A 21,685-nucleotide genomic window follows, 5' to 3' on the forward strand; every position below is an offset into this window, starting at 1 on the left:
CAATATAAGTAAACTTTAAGCAGTCCTAAAACTCATTTTAAGCCATTAAACCATGGTTAATTTATATTTTTTTTCTGCTCGTGCAGTAGCCTTTACCTTTATATCTGTTTCACTGAAATAAATACACCGGGATGACACCTTAACTTGAAGAAAATATACCATCGCAATGTATAATTTTTAGATCATCATCATTTTTAAAAAAAATCTCAAAAACAACTGCACTATTTATAAGCTATACGGGGACTACTGAACAAGCTCCAGCTCCAAGTTCCAGAGGTAGGCAATTCGAAATCAAATTTTAACATGGTACAGATACTATAGAATGAGCTTCGTTTTCCAACAAACAACTGGAAAGTAGTGGCACATAATAATAACAAAATCATACGGTTGTAGACAAATTTCCAGTTAATTATTAAATCTCATTATTTTCGGATAAATGTGGTCTCATTATTTAGTAACACACGAACAAATTTTAGAATTGTTTATAGTGTTGTTATCTTTTTGTCATACTAAGTTTCTACAACAGTATTACGCAAACTTTTTTATTATTATTTGATACAAATGAAGTGAACCTTTCAGTAAAAGCTAATGAAAAAATCAGTAAAAAGGCTATGATACCTAAACAGCACGTGTGAAATATTTCAATAAAAGTAAAGATAAGATTGAATTGGAATGACCTATTCCTAAATTATTTCTCAGAACCCCTGAAAGAACCCTCTGGTCAATGGTTCCCAATCCATAAAAGCCTCGGAACCACAAAGCCGAAAATTGATTTATGAACAACCTACTTTCGTTCCCAACTGAGAGGAAAGGGAATTCCTTTCGGTAAATATACGAGAATTGGGTAGCTTATAACTTATTTTTGAACCTTTTTGTTGTAAATTTATCTGTTAATACCTTCTAGCTAACACTCAAACGTGAGGAAAGGTAATAAAATAGTCCTAACAATAATTTCTCAGAAAAATATGTTTTGAAATTGGTTCCACTGTCCAACCCAATGATCTAGCGGACCACCACGGTCTAAAAAATTGTAGGAATAAAAACCCCACCATTTTGAATCTTATTTTTTAAAGTCATAAAAATCTGGCGTGAAATCAATTTACAGAACTTTTTTTTATACTAGAAACGATTACGAGATTGATTATTAAATAACAAACTGATGGCCGATAAGCTGGGAAGCCTAAAATTTTCCATTCTTTAAAACATCTAGGTTACGAAAATAATTTTTACAACCTTTTTTTTTAATTAGTAATAGAGCTCATCAAGTAAATAGTTCCCGTGATACAGATTCATAAACACCAACTTTTTTTTTCTCCTATATAACAACAAATGTAAATTTTTGTGAGCATTTTTTTGGTAAATATAGAAACTGCCACTCGTGGGAATATCATCGTGAAAAATGGCTTGTATCCTGTGTGACACAGTCGGCCAGTAGCTAAATGGTATCGATACTCGAGTTTCGATATTGTATGTAACATATCTAAGGCCGTTTCCTAACTGGACAACTGTTGAGAATAGGTATGTGTCTGTACAAATACATCGAAAGTCCGATTCCAACACGGGACATTCCTCTACATACGTTAGTATAAGGTCCTTATATTACTCTAATAGAATTATATTGCAAATGTATTATACCGATTTTATATAAACGCCAACTAGCTGTAAACCAACTATAAACTAGCTGTAATACAAGAATTATGGTAATACTTCGAGATATAATAAAATGACTCCAGAGAGTCCAAAAATAATAATTTATATCTACTATCGAGACAAACAGTCCATTGTGCCCATTAGTCAAACTTTCATATTGTGTATCATTTCCATAAAATTAATCGTAAGCCAGGCCTAGTTTATTTTATAATTAACACCAACTACTAAATAATTAGCAATCTATCATTTTCCATGGTAAGAACAGTTATTGTAATCAGAGCATTTCTGTACCGAACGCACTTTACGATTAACTAAAATGTTCCTTTAATAAAAAACTATGACGGATATAATTTTTGATTTACTATTTTGCGAATAAGTTATAAAATAAAAGGCTATGTTAATTCCTGTTAAAAGGCTATGTTAATTCACGTTCACGGACATCCTCCTCAGTATGAATATAAACTGTGGGAGACATTGAAAACTAAGTAAATATCGCAAACAATAAATAATTATTCCTTTTAGTTATGAATAATTAAAAAAAAAATTGAAGGTAATATGAACGAAAATATCCTGCAATTATAATTACCTTATTGAAAAAACCACAGATACTAATCTTAGTCATGCGATGAAGTTATTTTCTACTGCTGGTATGAATTTTGCAATAAGATTTATTGTCATCCTCTTAACTACCGTAATCACTCTTTTGTGCAATCCATTCTCAATCTATTACTACTTTTTCAAAAGTCTGAAAGATATTTTAAGAAGATCAAAGATCAAAAGAATCAAAAATAAAAAAAATTCCAGAACTTTATACTCATAAATTCATCAGTAACCCGATTGGTTCTTGTTAACATGTCATTGCTAAAATTGTTTACTTAACCAGTGGTTCCCAATTCGGGAAAATTTTTTCCTAAACTATTAAATTCAGCACTGTTACCCAACCTCAACCGTTATAATTTATGCAGCAAAAAAGTAAATTAAGTTACATAAAAATGTCTATATTCATGTACAAATAAAACTTTGTTTACCAACCCTTGTCTATTACAATTTCGTTATCACGTCTATCCATATTTCCGCATGAGTCATTTTAATACAGAATGACCTATACTTAAGTAAGCCAAGTATAATAATTTATTTAAATCCAGGAAAATTGCATCCTGTTCATTTACTAATTTGGACTTCACTCCAACAACAAAAGAATTTTTTATCTTTGAAACTAGACAACTTTGTAATCAGGAACGATGGTTAACCAAATATTTAACTACACTTAATCAAAACGTGTTCTATAATAAAACTTAATCATCCTACGACTTTCCAAACCAACAAAATTGGTAAATACTTTTTAATTTATTAAGATAAGTTTGTTAAGGACCCACTAACTATTCCTACTAATTTCACCCGGTGTGCAGTATATAAGAAGGTAGGGAACAAATAAGGAATAGAAACGAAATGAATAAAAATTATTATTTCGCTATAAATGTTTGCAAATTTAAAACTTTCATAATTATGAGAAATTCAACACCTCTAGGTTATTAAAATACAATCTTGTGTTGCCAATTGAAGGTTATAAAGAATAAAATAAATTCTATAAAAAATTAAAGGAAGAATTTTCGCCAAAGGGTCCTCGAACTCTGTCCAGTCAATGTCATTGTAAAACACTTTGAAATTTAGACGTAAATTTCGGAAGGTATTATCTACGTGCACAATTCATAGTGTCATTGCTACTCCAAACTGAAAATAGTAAGTTAAATCTCCCATTCACTACTCCGGTGCCTTTCTGGCCATAGCGCAAGCTTATGACCAGGATTGACATGCCGGATTGCTTTTCAACCTTAAGTCCATATTACACTAAGCCTAATACCTTATCCTCCACTCCTACGTCTCAAACCGCTCCTTTCGAGTTCGCAGTGGTTCCGATTACTCAAATATCTACCCGATCGAGGCAGGAGGTTCCCCAAGGCAGTGTCTTGGGTCCTGTTCTCTACATCCTATTCACTGTTGACAATCCCATTAATCCCGATACGTTCCTGGCAACGTTTGCCGATGATACAGTTATCCTATCCTTCCATCCTGATCCTGTAACAGCATCATCCAATCTCCAAACATACCCCACCCAGATTGAGTAATAGTGCAACCAATGGCGGATAAAAGTCAACGAATCGAAATGCACCCATGTGACTTTCACTCTCCGCTGCAGCTTCTGTCCATCTGTTACTTTTAATTATATTCCTCTACCCGGACTCGACACAGGATCATCATGGATTCATCTTAGACAAAAGACTCACCTGGAACCAACATACTAGACTTAAAAGACAAGGATTTAACAGACGATTCAGCCAACTATGCCGACCGCTCAGCCGATTCTCTCATCTCTAAATAGAAAACAAACTTCTAAGTTATAAAACTATACTCAGACCTACGGACTTGAACTTTGAGGAACAGGTAAACCGTTTAACATCGAACGTATTAAATTCTCTCAATCCAAAATCCTTAGAACCATAGTTAATGCCTTTTTGATGACCTAGTCAATGACCTTCAGATCCCTTTTTCCTTGACCTCATACCAACCAAATTCTCAAAATTCCATAAAAACCTTTCTAACCATCCTAATCCTTTGGTTCAATCCTTATCTAGTTCCACCCATCCCTACAATCCACCTCGAAGGTTGAAACGGCAGTGGCCAAGAGACTTATTGTAAAATAAAAAATGGACAATTGGAGTTCAGGCAATGGTCAGATTCTCCACTCAACTTTAGTGTTTGCGGCTTTAGCGCACTTGCTCAGCCTCCAGTGATGCGAGGAGAGGGATGCGCTGGGATCTTATGAGCTCTGCTCTACCCCTCACACGTGGGGGATAGAGTAGGCTTAGAGATCCTCAGGTCGATTGAGTAAATATTGTATGTAGGAGTGTAAATATGACTAGATTCTTTTATTTTATTTATTTATTTTTCATGCATATAGTTGTCGTTGTTGTTGTCTGGGGCTTTAGGGCGTAAAACACTGAGGTCATCAACGCCCATGGTCATGGTCATGCATATAGTTTGATTATGTTCATTTTCTTTATTCTTCTGTTTGTATATATTTTAAGAGAGATTTTATTTATTTTTTTTCATCTATTTATTTATTTTTCATTCTTATTTTATTTTATTTTAGTAAGAATGTGATCATTCATCACTATTACCTATTGCCCACAACGGTGTGGCAGATATTAGTATATATCAATAAATAAAGTTCGATTATATAAAAAAAAATCTCCAATTCAGAAAAATATACATTCAAGACAGCACGGTGCGGAATAAAATATTGGATATACAATAATTTGTATTTAGGAATATATATGTTATTATAGGATTATGTACTTTGAGCGTGTTTGTTCTAGGATGGAGTGCGCAGAGCTATATCATCGCCGGGTAAAGACCTCTTTATTTTAGGGTAAGTTAAGAAGTCGGGTATAAAGGATTAAATAATGATAATGCTGGTGATAGATAAGAGACCAGCAGTAGTAGTAAAAGCGATGGAGGTATATTTGTTAATTTATTCTTATGTAAGTCGTATAATTCTTGAAAGAGATAGAAACAAAAGTAAGACAACCTAACAAAAAAATAAATAAAACATATTAATACTTCATTATAAACTAAAATTCACATAGCATATTATTTTACTACTATATAGTGGAGTGGAGTAGTTTGGAGTAATCGTCAATAGGAACTTCTGCTACTCACTATCGGCGACAGTACGAGTGATTTAAACCTGGATATTCACAGGTCGTTTACTAACATTTGGAGGTTATTAACTCCTAATGTGAAATGAGATTTCCAAATAGAGGTTGGAACTCAAAGTTGGAAACTCAGTCACATACACTAGACAATACAATATAAACTGTTAATATAAACGAATAATTCCAGCGATAATTAATTTTTTTTCTTATTATGACTGTTTGTTGACTATCTGTTATTCGAATTATTCATTTCTTTGTTGGCGATTGTTCTTTTTATATAATTGTAAATGGTGTTGGCTAATTTGATACTTTCTATCCTATTACAAAGTTGCAGGATATAATAATAAACTATAATATATTACAGATTCTGATTGAATTTTCAGATTATGAAACATCATATTCTACCCTATTACACTCCTCTACTTACTGGTCCCGATCTATTATTTTTTTATACCCATAATATTATCATGTTTCAACAAACTAATATTGTTTTCGGGTTCATCATAAATCATTTAATATTCAAGATAGGTCATTTATGCGTTAACTCTGTCTGAAGAATAACCAGACCTCCGGCAAAATGACTAAGTTGTAAAAATAGCAGTTTGATAGAAGAAGATAATTATCCCTTCTTCAAGGAGTTCATTTACGGGTGGAAGGAGGTGGTGGGCCCCACTCATTACACGATGGGAAGGACTTGACCGCCCAACATCGGCGAGCCACCAGAAGATGAGGAAGCTAACCCGGATTGAGACCAGGAGGGCTGGACCAGCCTGGAAACTGCAGGAGGCACCCAGAGGGATGCAGTGGAGGCACCACAGTTAATTAAATTAAAATTGGTGATCCTAGGGATTAGTGGCATGCACTACCCCACTGCTCCCGCACCCCGTATGCCAGAGATGGCAAGGGAGGGGGATAGAAAAAAAAAAAAAAAAAATAAAATTCAAAATAAAAACCAATCACATACATTTTAAGAATAATACAAAAAAAAAAAAAAAAAAAAGTTGTAAAAATAGCTCTATTTCTTTTTTTTAAATTATCCTGGGTGCATTCAATCTTGTTGGCCTTCAGTTGTTTTTCTAGTTCAAGTATTAATTATAAATGCTATCAGTATGAAGTGAATATTCCAGGGATTAATACAGTTCGTATGAATATCATCTCTATTTTGTGGTTAAAGCGTCTATTAGAGAGTAATTGTAGAAAACTATTCTTAAGGTACTCTAATGAATTCCTTTTGTCTGTCAGCAGTTAAATTAAAACTAGTTGAATTTACTACAAAATAGTTTATAACGTTAATCTTCGTAGGAGTAGTAGTTTTTATGATATTTGACAAAATAAATTCACAAATTGTTAATTTCTAGTTGTTCGTATAAAATGTTTAAATTTTGAAAAAATATATCTCTAGATCCATAAGACACACGTATGTCTGCCAGCACTCAAAATAAAGGAAATTTAACTTACTATAAAGTTGTTTATGACACTTATCTTCGTAGGGATAGTACTTTTTATGACATCCTCATATGAATATAAATTTGGCAAATGAAAATTTGTCCGAACAACTATAAATCAATTTATTTAGGCAAATATCATGGTAGTTTTCATGACATTTGCTTATTTTAGCAAATATCATGAAAATGACTACTCCTACGACGATAAACGTATTAAACTACTTTATAGCCCATTAAAGTAGCTTTAATTTGAGGGCTAACAGACATGTTTACGTAAAATGGTTTTTGAGATATAGTTTTTTCAAAATAAACTCACTAACAACGTTCTGTACAACATTTTTATGAAATATTGCTTTTTAAAAAGCTATATCTCGAGAATTATTGAACGTAAATAGCTCTATTAGGGTTCACAGTTTAGCAAATTTAACCTACTGTAAATGATGCTGTCTTATTAGATTTTCTATTGTTGTTGGTATTTTTAAAGATAGAGGTCTCTGAATGAAAAATTAATTATTTTTATTGGAGTTCTATCAGTGGGTAGATTCTCCACATGTTTGTATCATGTCACTATGTCACCTACAGAAAATTTACTTGTTGTATATATTTGTATACAGTTGTAAATAACAATAAATAAATTATTAAATAAAATATCTTGGATTAAACATGATCTTGGATTTTGATCATGATGGGATCTCTCATCTGTTTTTTTTATACTTTTGTCTACTTCCTAAAGGGTTAGCCTTTGATGTTGTTATTGCCGCTTGTTTATGTTATTTCCCTTTTTACCTCCCCACCTAAAACCAATTTGGGTTTGCCTCCTCGCAACGGTAAGAATCAGTATGTTTCTCACCAGTATACTCTTAACGTAACATCTTTTTTTTTTTTCTCATTCGAGCATATTGCTCACCAGGACACCATCTGCATTTCTTATTTTAAATCATGAACCGAAGAAAGATCTTAGATCTTTAACAAAATTTGGATTCTTCAACCCCTGATAGCAGAGCTACAATTTAAAATTTCAATTTTTATTGAAAGTGATTAAGTAAACTTAAAGATTTTTGTCATCATTACTTCCAATTATATTTTAAAAAAATATTACAAATGATTTACCATGAGTTATATGCTCACAGAACAAAAAAGTAGGAGACTCCTGCCGAATTAAGTGCTCCCTCAATGAAGATTTTCACAAGGGAATTTTAAAAAAAACAAAGATATTACTGACCAATGTTAGATAGTGATGAATTAGTCTTTAACTTTTAACGAAATCTCATATTCACCATAATTGAAAATATACTTTTTTTAAATTTAAATTTGGTTAAATTTAGTATCGAAAGTAAAACGATTGATTTCTTATCTCTTTGAATGAGAATATTAGCGCTCTCTGTATTAAGTAGGACATTTCTTTAACTAGTATCTATTTATTTCTGTATCACTGCTTTGCTTTTATCATGGCTTATCGGACAAAAAAATATGTTTTGATTTGATATTAAATTGGACGTATTTCAAAGACAGTACCATAGACTGGAGTTACTTTCTCTACTCGTCGCGATGAGGTGTATGTCCATTAGTACCTAACTGGTACTATTTAGTACTAAAATATCAGAATTAGTACCCAAATAGATCGCGATTTATTACGAGTTCAATTCTGCAGGGGCAGAGACATGCTAGCCTGGTACTTTTCGAATTTCGAGTTTAAACTTATACACTTCGTACTAAAATATTACAATTAGTACCCAAAAATATCGTGAGTTATTAAGTGGGCCATCTTCCACTTATTATTTATTATTATTTCTTTATTTATTTCAAACTACTCTTTATATTTTTTTGCTTTATATTTAATGCATATAAATATTTAAATGCCCTGCATGTCACCTTATTAGCATGGTTAAGTATTGTAAATTGGCGAACACGAAACCTTTGGAAATGAAGCTCGATGTTTAATAATACACAACTTTATCTAGCGTACAAAAAAAGGTGGTCAGTGGTGTCTTGTTTTTTCTAAATAGTTAGCTAATAAACATCTAAGAACAGTAGGCCGGTTCCCATAAGGAGTGAAAAACTATGCGCAGTGAGAAATCCCTCAGCGGACAATCTCAACACGGTCAGCAAATTACAAATTTTATGTATTTGAAAGCGGGTACAAATTTGTTTCACAATAGATCATTTAACTCCTCTTGAACAAATAAAAGCCATAAAATGTGGTTGTACATTATTACAAAATAACGATTCTAGAATTAATTTTTTTTTTTTAATAGAAAAATTAAAGCATTGCTTGCCCAAATATGTCAATTTACATCTAATTACAATTATTCATTATTTATTTTATGTCTATTATTTTAAGGATACTGATTAAAATATTTTTGTCTAATAGTTTTCCAAATATATGGAAGTAAGCGATCACGATTCTTGTCTTGAAAAAAGACAAAGACCCCATGAATGTTATAGTATAGACCAATCACCCTAACCTCATTTATTTGTAAATTGATGGAAAAACGTATTTCTAATAGACTGACATGGTACTTGGAAGATAAAAGTGTACTGCTAGCATGCTAGAGTGAGTTAAGGAAATGGAGGGGTACTTAAGACAACTTAATTCGATTACAGTCTGATATCCTAGAATCCTTTGATAATTAATGAAAATAATTGGCGGAATTCCTTGATATCGAAAATGCTTTGGATAGGACCTGGAGAAGGTTTTTAATTGACGCTCTGGTTAGTATTGGGATAAATGGTCACATTCTTGCTTTTATCAATAATTTTCTACCAGAAGCTATAGAGTTAGAATTGGTGACGTTTTATCAAATGAATTCGAACAGGAAAATGGAGTTCCTCAGGGTTGTGTCTTGAGTGCAGCACTTTTCTGCATTTGTTATAACAAAGTATGTGGTTGGGCTGGCTGTTAAAAGCATGCTTTACGCGGACGACCTTGTTATTTATATAGAGAGGGAAAACGTAATATTCTTGTAAGAAGATATTCAAACCGCTCTGATCACGGCTTTAAAATTTAAACAAGTAAAAAGAGTTGCTATTCTTTTTAGCAATAGACGTATAATGCCATCAGTGACCATATACAATCTACCGGTTACCATAACTCATACTGTCAGGTACCTCGAATTGACTTTCGATAGGAAGCTCATTTGGGTTCCACATATCAAGCAATTAAAAGCTAGTTGCCTCCGTTCACTTAATCTTTTGAAAATGGTCAGTAACACCAGCTGGGGTGTGGATCGAACAAGTATCCTGACCCTATACAGAACGCTGGTGAGATCAAAGTTGGATTACGGCAGTAATGCCTACAACTCATCATCGAGTACAATCCTGAAAATGTTAGACTCTATACAAAATACGGGACTCAGAATAGCTACGGGTTCTTTCTGCTCCAGCCCTGTCACTAGACTATACGTCGATGCTGGCGAGCCTCCTATGGATCTTAGAAAACAACAAATTGACCTCATTTACTTTGCTAAAATCTACTCAGCTAGAAAAAATCCTATGAAGGAACTGTTTCCAACATTAGATAGCATCAAAAACAGCAACAAACCGACTTAACAAAGAAAACATCGTTTAAAGTCAGGGTTTCTACTTCACTGATCAGTTTAGATATAGAAATACCTACTTTGAAAGATACTGTAATCACACCATTTTATCCTTGGGGGACTTACCTCCTCCAAACTTTGCCTTTCCCTTTCAAGGCTACCTAAAAGTATAACCCCAACATATCGGTATAAATATGAATTTCTTAGGCTGTAAGACAAATTTTCTGACGCCAACTTCATTTATACTAACGGCTCCAAGAACTCATTAGGTGTTGGTGCCTCGATTGTGTGCATTGATCGACAATATTCTCTCTGTCGCCGATATGCAATAGCTATACAGCTGAAATGGTTGCAATCTACAAGAGCTTAAATGTTTTTCATCCCGCAAAAAGGTTACAGGTCATCTGTACAGATTCACTATCAGTCCTACTCAGTTTAAAAAATATTTTATCAATAAACTCGCTAAATCAAAAAGATCAATTGTTTAATAAAGTCTGCCAATCAGAAACAGTATTTCTCTGTTCTTGGCTTGGGTCCCTGGGCACAGCGAAGATCGCAATCTCTGAAGGGATTCCACATCGAGGAGTGCCTGTTGATGACTTCATTGCTCTCATTAAGCAGATAATTAAAGTAAAATGTGGGAAAATGTTACTGACGATAAATTACGAGAGATTAGAAGGGATGTTTCCCCTTGGATATAATCCACTAGAAATGTGCGAGAGAAGGCGATTTTGATGCGCCTTCGAATAGGTCATACGCGCCTGACCCACGATTGCCTTCTATTCTCTATTCAATTCTCCACCTATATGCCTGACTTGCGGAACGCGACTTACTGTAAAACTCATCCTAACCGGAATGTCATGCATATGACTCCATCAAATCGTTGTATGAAGCAGATCTCCATTCAATTTTGCAGGATAACAAATAGACTCAAAACTTTAACACATGTTCCCATTTTTCAGTAGTTATACATATCAATTCAGAAATTAAGATAAACTTTGGAAATTACAATAAGGACTATTAAAAAATTCAAATATTAAGGAAATAAAGTCTATAAAGAAATAAAGACCCCGAAGTGGTTGATGCCTTAAAAGGATAATAAAAAAGTAAAAAAAAAGTTGAACTGACCACACAAACAGATACACTGACAATCTTGTGAGACTTGATTATTTGGACTCAGATAATTCCAATTAGAAATTTTGTATTACGATCGCAATACTTTCCCTTATTATAGATCTCATATATAGGTAAATGAAAGTATAAACAACTCTAGCAACTGTTTAACAAGCCAAAATTGATTTTTCACCGAGTATTATTTTACTAACGCGTTTTTTGATTTCTCTAGATGCCTTCTAAAATAATAATAGCATTTATATTAATTAGTCTGTTTGCACCGGTCATTGATAATAATTGCCTCCAATCAGCTCATCAGTTCTATGCTTCATTTTGCTGGAATATATGACATGATGACATAGCTACTGTTTCTATGGCTTGGAAATAATTTAATTCTTATTTATTTCTTTATTTATTAAGAGCATATTTATTTTTAATAAAGTAAACTAATAAACACTTCTAAATTATAGGATATTTTTTTTTTCTTTTCATACAAGATGATGATCGAAATAATATTTTAAAAACAATCCTTTACAAAAGTTATAAAATAGATACAAGAGGAAAGTTTTAGCTCAGCCCAACTAAACCTGAATCTGAGCTTTTGCAAAACGCCGACCTGGGGACTTTTTCATAATTAGACCCAATAGTTTTGGTCTATAAATACAAGTACACTAACTGTAAAGTACAAGCTCTAATAAATTTTGTTTCATGATAGGGATGACTATTACTGATATTACATGAGTTTGGAAGTAAAAAATTATCTCGTAGAATTGTATAAGCCAATGCAATTGTAGCAAATAAAAACTACAAGATAAATAGTATTAGTTTTTACTGTATTATGAAACAGGGTCCAGATTTTCATAGACCCAACTCTCGTTTTTTTTTTTTTTTTTTTTTTTTTTATCAAATCCTCCTTGAAATACTTTGGTGTAACACTGAGTATATTTCTTGAATATATCTCTAGGAAGGCAGTTAAAAAAAAAATAAAAATTATAAAATGTTGCCATATTTTTATTTAAGAAATCCAAATTAAGCCCCCAAAATAAATTAATACTGAATTAGTCAGCTATTTTAAATCTTTAACTATTTCTCACCCGTTTGGACTTTAACATATTTAATAAATCATGGAAAACCTGAAAGAATTCATACTTTATCTATGGTAATAATTAACAACTACGGCCGCAACACACACACACATACTCCAAGACTTATAGATCCCCTCAATACAACATAAACTGCTACATATTTCAGTAAAACATCATCTTCGTTATTAATAAAGAACCAGTGCCAGGGCTGCACTGGGATCTCGGAGATTTCTGCTCTAACCCTCCCTCATAGGTTAGTGATAGAGAGGGGTCGGGGATTTACAGGTCGAGAGTGAAAATATTGTTCATAATAGTCTAAATGTGATTACTGCTTTTATTTTATTGTTATATTAGTTGAAAATTTTGCTTATTTAGTTTTATCCTTTTTTTTTTATTATTATATTTTTTTTAAATTTTGGTATGAATGTGATCTTTTATCACAATTACTTATTGCCCAAGGCGTTATACTTATCAGTAAATAAAATTTAAAAAAAAAAATTGCTTCTACAACAAATCCCGTATTAAGCGCTACACTCATAAACGAGTTCCTTGTTCCATTGTCATGATAAAGGACATATTTTACAAATTTTTAAAACGAATCAATTTTTTTTTGAGGAAAAGTTTTTGGAATTTAATATTAACATTAACTGTAACATCTGGCATGGAGTGGTGCTCTGTGGCTATCTTCACGATACCATTATTGCTTTTAATTATTCACACTATCTTTAGAAATAGCTAAATTATAAAATTCCTGAGAGAACGCTTTTTAACATCCCGGTTTGAGAATCGAAATTCTGTGAGATGAATTAAAAAGATGTATGAAAAAAAGAACTGACCAATATTTTTTTGAAATTGTGGTTATATTAACTACATCGATAATCCATTAAGAATCTTCATTAGGCAACATAACGCAAGATATAGAATTTCTCTATATAACTATTAGGTATAGATAGAGCCTTGGCTTTTTGTTATAAATTGAAAATAAAACCGATTCAGCTTATAAACCACGGGAGAAAAAGTTGGGTCGCTCCTAATTGCATGTGTGGCTTCAATTATAAGCATTTCTTGTATTCTGGGAAAAAGGAAGGTTCATTCTTCAAAGAGATTATATAATAGCACTGCCATTTTAATATTCAGTGCTGTTCATAAATAAAGATATATAACAACGTTTAAAAGCTATTGAATTATACGAAAATTAATAAATGTACTAAAACAATTGTATCTAATAAGAAAATAATAATACAATTAACGTATGCTTGTAATGAATAAAAAAAATTTGCTGGAATTATTGTAACGATTTTATTAATACAAGCAGTAATAATTATTACTAATTAATAATCCTTATAAAATTAACATATACATTTCATAACTCGTCAGTAGTTATCAACATTTATTTTTTAATTATTTTTATTTCGCTTCGCTACCTGTGGAAGAAACTAGAAAACGTTTTCGCAACCCTGGTGTACTGAAGTATATTTTACATTTCAGATATTAATTAATTAAGAGAAAGTAAAACTAATATTTCTGATTATATGGTGTCTACTTTTATTTTGTGAAAGGATTTAAAGGAAGGTAACAATTTCGAACCAAACATTTTCAAAAAAGTTTTTTTATAGGTTTGAATATTTTGTACTGGGAAACAGACAAATAAATAAAGACCAATTTAAACAAAAATTATATGGAAATTTTTATCAAGCTATTTTAAAGTGTGCTAATAACGAATCTAACTGTCTTTATAAAAAAAAAAAAAAAATTGAATTACGTTATCTAAGGCATATTTTAGCTATTGTAATTTTTTGTGCATTTAAAAGTTAAAACATTAATAAAATAACAACTATCTTCTAAACATTATGATTTTTTTATAAATGGGTTCGATCTTTATAGATTATTAAAATTAGATCCATTATTAATAAACAACACAATAATACTAATAAACATAACTTTCTTTGGTATCGTTGTTCGGTCTAGATTGTTTCTATATTGTGTCCATGCTGTAGATATCTGCCAAATAGAACATTTTTTTTCTAAATTGGTCAAGTCTCTGCAGATTATTAAGATTAGATCCACAAAACCAGCAATGCTTTTCCAAAATAATAGAATATTTTTGAATTTTCTCAATAAAATTCTAGTAAATCGGGTTTTGTCAGAAAATTTTCCAGGTATGATTAGGAAAAAAGGAAAGTCCTCCATTATCAAATTTGATAGAGAAATTAACTTAAGATAAGATGCAATGAAAATGCAATTCGAATTTACTACAAGAACTTTTTAGTTTTTTTTATGATTCCCCATACATTTAATTTAATATAATAGTTTCTTGCAATGCAAATGACAAACTGATGGATATATATTATAACCTTTAAATTCATAGAGAGCAGAAGCAAAAAGCAATAATTTAAATAATTGTATAAATTATTCAATATTTTTTATTCCTACTCCTAGGGCACATTGTCAAGAACCCTAGGATAAGTGTCTAATATTTTTTGAATAAGTTTCATTGAAATCGATCATCCCACGTCAAAGGGAAGGCTGGCTCTTGTTAGAGAATGAGCGAAGGTAACCCTTAGGCAAAAAAGGTATTGATACCTCTGCTCTAAAGTACAGAAACCTTATTGATAGATTTTTAGGATTATATTAGTGTCATAAAATTTACGATTTTATTGGACAAAAAAAAAGTCATGTTTGAGACATGGGAGTCGGAATCTAATATTTTTTTTTTTATTAAAAAGGATTATCAATGTGTTGATTTCAACAATAAGGTATAGAGTATATTTAAAAGATATTAATTTTTTAAAAGTACTTTTGACATAATTATTATTCTTAATTTTCGCAAAGTTAATTTAAGTCTGCAAAAATTAATATTGTTTTAATTAAGATTTTACCTGAGAGTGGATTTTTGAAAAATATTTTACTTTGCGAATATGCTTATAATTGTAGAATTTTATTTATCATTAGTTGTTTCCAGTCTAGTGAATTTATATTTATTTTTCGCTTGATTTTTTTAAATTCTATTATCACTGAGGACCATTGTTCTAAAAAAAAATTTTCCTAATTTTAACAAGAAAATACATTAAGCTGAATGACATCAATGACTTCAACGAAGTACGTAACAGAATATTTTTTTATTCACACCAATTATTTTCTTTCATTTCTTCTTTTAACAACAATAATGAGATCCTTCCGAAGGGTTGTAGGGAGAATCGAGCCCATGGCTGAGGAGGAGAAGCGGAACCGATGTACCAAGGGCAGGGAGATAACCAGCTATATAACGGGCTCCGCCGGGCCCGGATGGCAGACACCGACGGCAGACCAACATGCAACCCATCTCCTCCACCATCGTCTTCGTAGTCTGCCTTGCCCTGGCACAGGTAAATGTTCATAGATCATAAGTTCACAGCTTCCTTCGTTTTAGTCCTCATGGAAGGAAATATAAAATTTTGGGTACCATCGACTTAAGTCCTATTTCGACAATTTTCCGAGTAGTTTTCACTTTACAATGATTTATTTCTTTGGTAGTAAACGATGTATATTACCATTCGTTAGCATGTTTGTGTCCACCCTTTCAGTTAATTATAGAAGACTTCTATGACTATAATAAGGCCTATCTGGACTTGCGGAGTTGAGCTTTGGGCCTCAATTAAATCATCGGGTTCCTCCCGTATCCAATCTTTATAATCTAAAATACTTTGTAATATGCTTAACGTGGCTTCTCCTTCAATACCTGGTAATCCTCCTAGGCGTCTGAAAAGAAGGTGGCCTCGAGATCTACTCCAACTAGAAGCGTTATTGTATTTCTATCAATGGGTAGATACTCCACATGTATCTATCATGGAATTGTGTTGCTAACATTCAATTTGCAAATTGCGTATATATTTTTAATGCAGTTGTAAATAATAATAAATAAATTTTTAAAAAAGAAGCATTTCGGATGAATTCGCTGAGTCTTGAATACTTATAAAAATGTAAATTGCCGCTATAAATAACTTAAATCTAACTATTTTGCTGAATTACTTGATTCTTTACTATAAGCAGCGGTTGATCAATCGTCTTAATTTAATTTTATTTAAATCTTTTAAAAAAATTTCTCTCAGAAACAATAACAACTGTTATATAAAATTAAATTATTGCAATTCTACTGCATGTTTTTAATAAAAATATAAAACATCTACCAAAGTAAATAAAATAGGACAGTAGTCCCCACTATTTCTATCTTCCATTTATTTTATGGAAATTACCCTTTTTGTTTTAAATGATTTACCGAGAATGAAATAATATTTATTTATTTCAAAGATGGAGTCATTCGAGATGAACAGTTGCTGAAATATATGTATAACTATGAAATCAGTTTTACTCAAGGATAAACTTATGAAATTTGATAAAATTCATAGTAGGACATATTTATACTAATCACCAACTTTGAGTTAAATCGGACGACTCTTTTCGAAGTATAGGTGAGTAAAGAAAATACGTTTACACATGCTTGTGTGGAATTAGTGTACAGAACCTGATCGAATTGATACTAAATTCAAACTTTTTTTCGAATTAGGCCAAATTGGACGAGTCGTTTTTCGAAATATAGGTTTACCGAGGAAAATATATTTATTCATGCAAAATCGAAAGTGGAGAAAGGAATCTGATAAAATTGATCGGGACCAACTAGGTACCAATCCGCACAATAAAAATTTAATCAAAATTAGATCAAGGGTTCGATTGATTATATCCCAACACAAATTTAGCTGTAGACTGATAGACAGATAAACATTAAGACACAAGGGGTTGGCTCTGTGATATCTAAAACATAAAATGAGATTGAAATTTTAAAATAATTTCAATATTTAAATTTAGATATTTAAATATAAAAAATATCTAAGGATATAATTTTTTTTTAAATTCTGCATGATTACAAAGCTTTCCTACCTGACCTATGTTTGACCAAAAACATGTACAAAATTCCAGTACTTTCCGATTTTAGAAATTATTGTAACAATCGGTTCGTAATATGCTTTATTTATTCAAAAAAGCAAACATTTGTTTCCAAGAGAACATTTTAGTGGAAGTTGGACACCATTTTACACCCATAAAGAGTATAGCAAGTATCGAACAAGAATTGTTATTAATTATTACTATTAATTTTTAAATTAGATTAGTATGATTTTAAAACAAATATGAAACATTCTAATCCAACAGGTCACTTAAATAAAAAATTCTGTTTCAAGTACTATCAAGACAAGTTTAGTGGTGTTAATAAAATATATAGATATTTATCTAAAGACGAAAAAAAGAGATATATTTTATATTTATATAATAATATAAGTGGCTAGGTTTTGAATAATTTTATGTTAACAAACAAACTATAAGCATTATTTAAAAATACATTATACAACCAATTAGTTTCAACAAGCCATATTAAAAAGGTAATTAAAATTTCGTCTTCAAGTTTGCAAACTCATAAATAGCACGAACATAGAAAATTAAATTATTGAGTGATATAAGAGGGTGAGGTTAAACTTCTCGTGTAAAGGTTACATAGCCAGTTAGCAGAAACACCTAAGAGGTTTCTAAGTAGAACTTAACCTTTGTATAATCTTCGTTCTAACAAAAACACATTTTTGAGAAGCCCCCTGGGCATTTGCTCTAAATGTAGCAATAAAAGCTAACGTGTACTTAGGGCGCCGATATAATCATGTCGCTTGGAAGTTTTAATATAAATATCATGGGGTCGAATTTCGGTCACTATTTATAATTACTGAATATAAAAAAATGTATTGAATGTAATTTACAAAAAAAAAAATATATAATTTTAATTATTACTTAAATTATTATTATAATTATAATTTATATAAGCTCTTAAAATATTCCAGGGTGCGGCGGTTCAGGATCAAGTGACAGCTATTGCTAAGAAATGTGCAAGCGAACATAAAATGTCAGAAGGTAGTTACAGACTTATTTTTTTTAATTTTGTATTTTAACTAGTGAATTCTAATTCCATAAATCCATATTTTCTTATTTTTAGAACAGGCAAAGATAATATTCAGTTTGGTGGTCCCAAAGACTCCAGAAGAAAATGTAAGTAGATGAAGAAAAATATCTGTCTAGTTTTATTGATTTATTCAGATTTTTATTGTTTGATAATTTATCATACCGTTAAATCTTAACTTATAGCCGTTTTGGTATATTTCAGTGTTATATGGAGTGTATCTACATAGGCGCTGGCGTGGTAAGGAAAAAATTTATATCACATAATATGAGAAATTAAACAATAAATGTAATACTAATAATAATAAAAACTAATCCATAAATAAATGGATTCAATAAAATATCTCTAGGTTATTATTATACTGATGCCTATTATTAATATACCTCTAGATGAAAGATGGCAAATACAGTGTTGAAGGAGCAAAGAAATTGGCAGACCAGAGATTCACTGGGGCTGATGAAAAGACGGCCGCTGTAAAGCTTATCGAAACTTGCAAGTCAGGTGATTAAACTGAAGTTTAATATATTATTAAAACACATAATTTGCTATTATATAAAAAATAACACACTATTAAGTAATTACTAGCAGTTTACTAATTTCATTGAGTATATAGTATACAATTTCTTTGAAATCCATCTTTCTAATATAAATTTCATTACTACTAATTTTCAAGTAAATTCCGGAACTTGAAATTACTATATAACTTTTTTTTTTATTTCAGTTTCAGCCGGTAGTGAAAAGTGTGGTCTAGCTAAGTCCGTGAGGGAATGCTTCGTCAAGAATGGAAACAACGTAAACAACATTTTTTTTACTTGTTATAGACGTTTGTCATCTTAAATTTTCTTTAAATTTTAATAATTATGTTTTTTATTATTCATTTTCAGATAAGCTTCTTCCCTCCTCCGAAATAAGTAACAGCAGTCAAATAATAAATAGTTAGACACTTTAAGGCTGATATATCGTCACGAAAAGCAAGACTTTGAAGTATTTATCAAGAATGTGTATATTTAATAGAGTATTATCAAAATTGAATAAAATTCATTTCTGAAAAAAAATGTTTGTTCTATTTCTAATACCCAAAAGTATAACAATAAGTTTGAATATCAAGTGATGTGATATTGAAACTTAAAAATTATTAAAATATATAATAATAGATTACAGATAGATAGAAAAGTTAAGTATAATAATAGAAGAAAGTTTGATTTTTTTTTTTATACAATCATATACAAACAATTTTCACATTGTCAATTTAATTTTAATTGATCAAAATTAAAAAGGTTGCCTTTTTTTGTGTTATGATATCCTCTTGTGAGATTGTGACATGTCGTACATGGTCCAGCCTACTCGCTATAATTGTCTGTTTGAAAAGTGAGATGAGATAGTCATATTTTTAAATCCATCCTGGATAATAAAGAAATTTCCAAAAACTAGGGTGGTAAATGAAAGTTGGATGTGTGCACACTAGATTTTTCGAATTGAATTCATAGTCTTCTAAACATTGTGGGGTTTTTGTTCTAATTCAGATATATTTAAAAGTTTTTTGGTGTATCTGTTTTTGAAGTTTTTATCAAAACTTTTTTTTTCTGCTAACCGTAAAATGGAGCCGAATAATTTTTTGAGATATTCTTGTGAACACTTTCCATAATGTTATCTTAAATTATTATTTTTATTAGCTGCTAGACAACTAACTATGGGATGTAAAGTTAAGTTTACTAGATTGAGTCAATCTTATCAATAATGGACCAGACTTTAATTACCCAATTATTTCTAATAATAAGATATAATCTAATTAAATCGGAGCGCGGTTCCTCAGGGGTAAGGAACTGTTCTACTAAATGCGGGGACCTGGGTTCGAATCAGACTGCAACAGATAGTTATTTAATCCGTAAGTATAGGCGTGAGTCAACCCTTTGGGCTTGGAAGCCTTCTGGGATCAGACCAGCCTCACACAGTGGGTACCCTTTTTTGTGTGTGTGTTTGATTCTTAAACGAGGCAAACGGAGCTCGTTTTCTGCTTTAACAGCAAGTAGTTTCTCGAATGAATTTAATTACCGGACACGGTTTTAGCATTCTATGGCCGCAAGATATGACAATATTAGACAATAGGTATTGTGAGAGATAGTGAGTTCGAAGTAGCCCTAACGTTAATAAATATTCACCGTATTGACTTTTTCTTTCATATCCCTTCATATTTTATTCTACATATTCCTAGCATCCTTGATTTTTTTTCCCCCACCATTAAAATCATTTTATCGAGGAAAACGGTTATCACTATTTTTTGTAAATTATCATACAATTGGTTATGGGACGTGATGTGGCATCCTTTCAGCTATTAAGTGTTTTAATAGATATAGCGATTTCGGTTACATTAAATTTTACAGTGAGGTTAATCTCACTATATTCCTTAAAATACCATTTTTGAATGATTGATATGTGCTTTTTACTGTTTTGCCAACTTTAAGAAACATCCGGCGTGCAATATGAAGTTATAGTTATTAAATTTAAAATATTATGACTGGTTACTTTAAAATTACAATATAATATATTTTAAAATCTGCGGTTCACGCATCAGACAACTTTCACCTACCACCCTATTTATGTTCAAAAGTTTTGAGTAGATCGGTAAACTTGTGCTTAAGTTATCACTATTTCTTGTGATTAAAAAAAAAAAATCAATGTATAATATTTAATATCTATATATAATAAATAAATAAGATCAATAATAAAATATTTGATTTATTTAAAACTTTTTTTAAAAATATAATATGAGGCAATCCACAGCGAAGGTGATGGGCCTATGCATATTGACTGACCTCTCGAGAATATTCCTATTATCATTATATCTATATTAGGATATATAAACTGATTCCATGGCAAAATTTAATTTTTAGAAATATAAATAAAATTAAGAAATAAAAGGAAACATATATATATATATATTTGGCAAATGTCACGGAAACTACTACTTTGGAGAATAAATATTATAAATTATTTAATGATGCATTTAGCGAGTTTTAAATTGAGCCCTAATAAAACTCTTTACGCTCAATATTTTCATACAAGGTACAGTTTTTCAATAGCCAGTAGTTTTTTACAAACAACAAGAAACGAAGATTATTTTATTGAAGGAAGATAGTCCGGGAGGTGATCAATAAAAGTTTCAAAA

The 21,685-nt window shown here is 31.0% G+C and overlaps 1 protein-coding gene across 1 annotated transcript; it reads left to right on the plus strand.

Moving 5' to 3' along the window:
• The first annotated feature begins 15,755 nt into the window (after window positions 1-15,755).
• Window positions 15,756-19,574, plus strand: LOC106688963 (general odorant-binding protein 56a). Its single transcript, XM_014433682.3, has 7 exons — window positions 15,756-15,910; window positions 18,404-18,473; window positions 18,556-18,608; window positions 18,724-18,759; window positions 18,909-19,020; window positions 19,241-19,311; window positions 19,404-19,574. The coding sequence occupies exons 1-7, from the start codon at window positions 15,857-15,859 to the stop codon at window positions 19,428-19,430; spliced, it is 423 nt and encodes a 140-aa protein (XP_014289168.1). The 5' UTR covers window positions 15,756-15,856; the 3' UTR covers window positions 19,431-19,574.
• Window positions 19,575-21,685: the final 2,111 nt, after the last annotated feature.

The sequence above is a fragment of the Halyomorpha halys genome, unplaced genomic scaffold (assembly GCF_000696795.3).
Source record: "Halyomorpha halys isolate HHAL.00 unplaced genomic scaffold, Hhal_1.1 Scaffold1243.1, whole genome shotgun sequence".
NCBI lineage: Eukaryota > Metazoa > Arthropoda > Insecta > Hemiptera > Pentatomidae > Halyomorpha > Halyomorpha halys.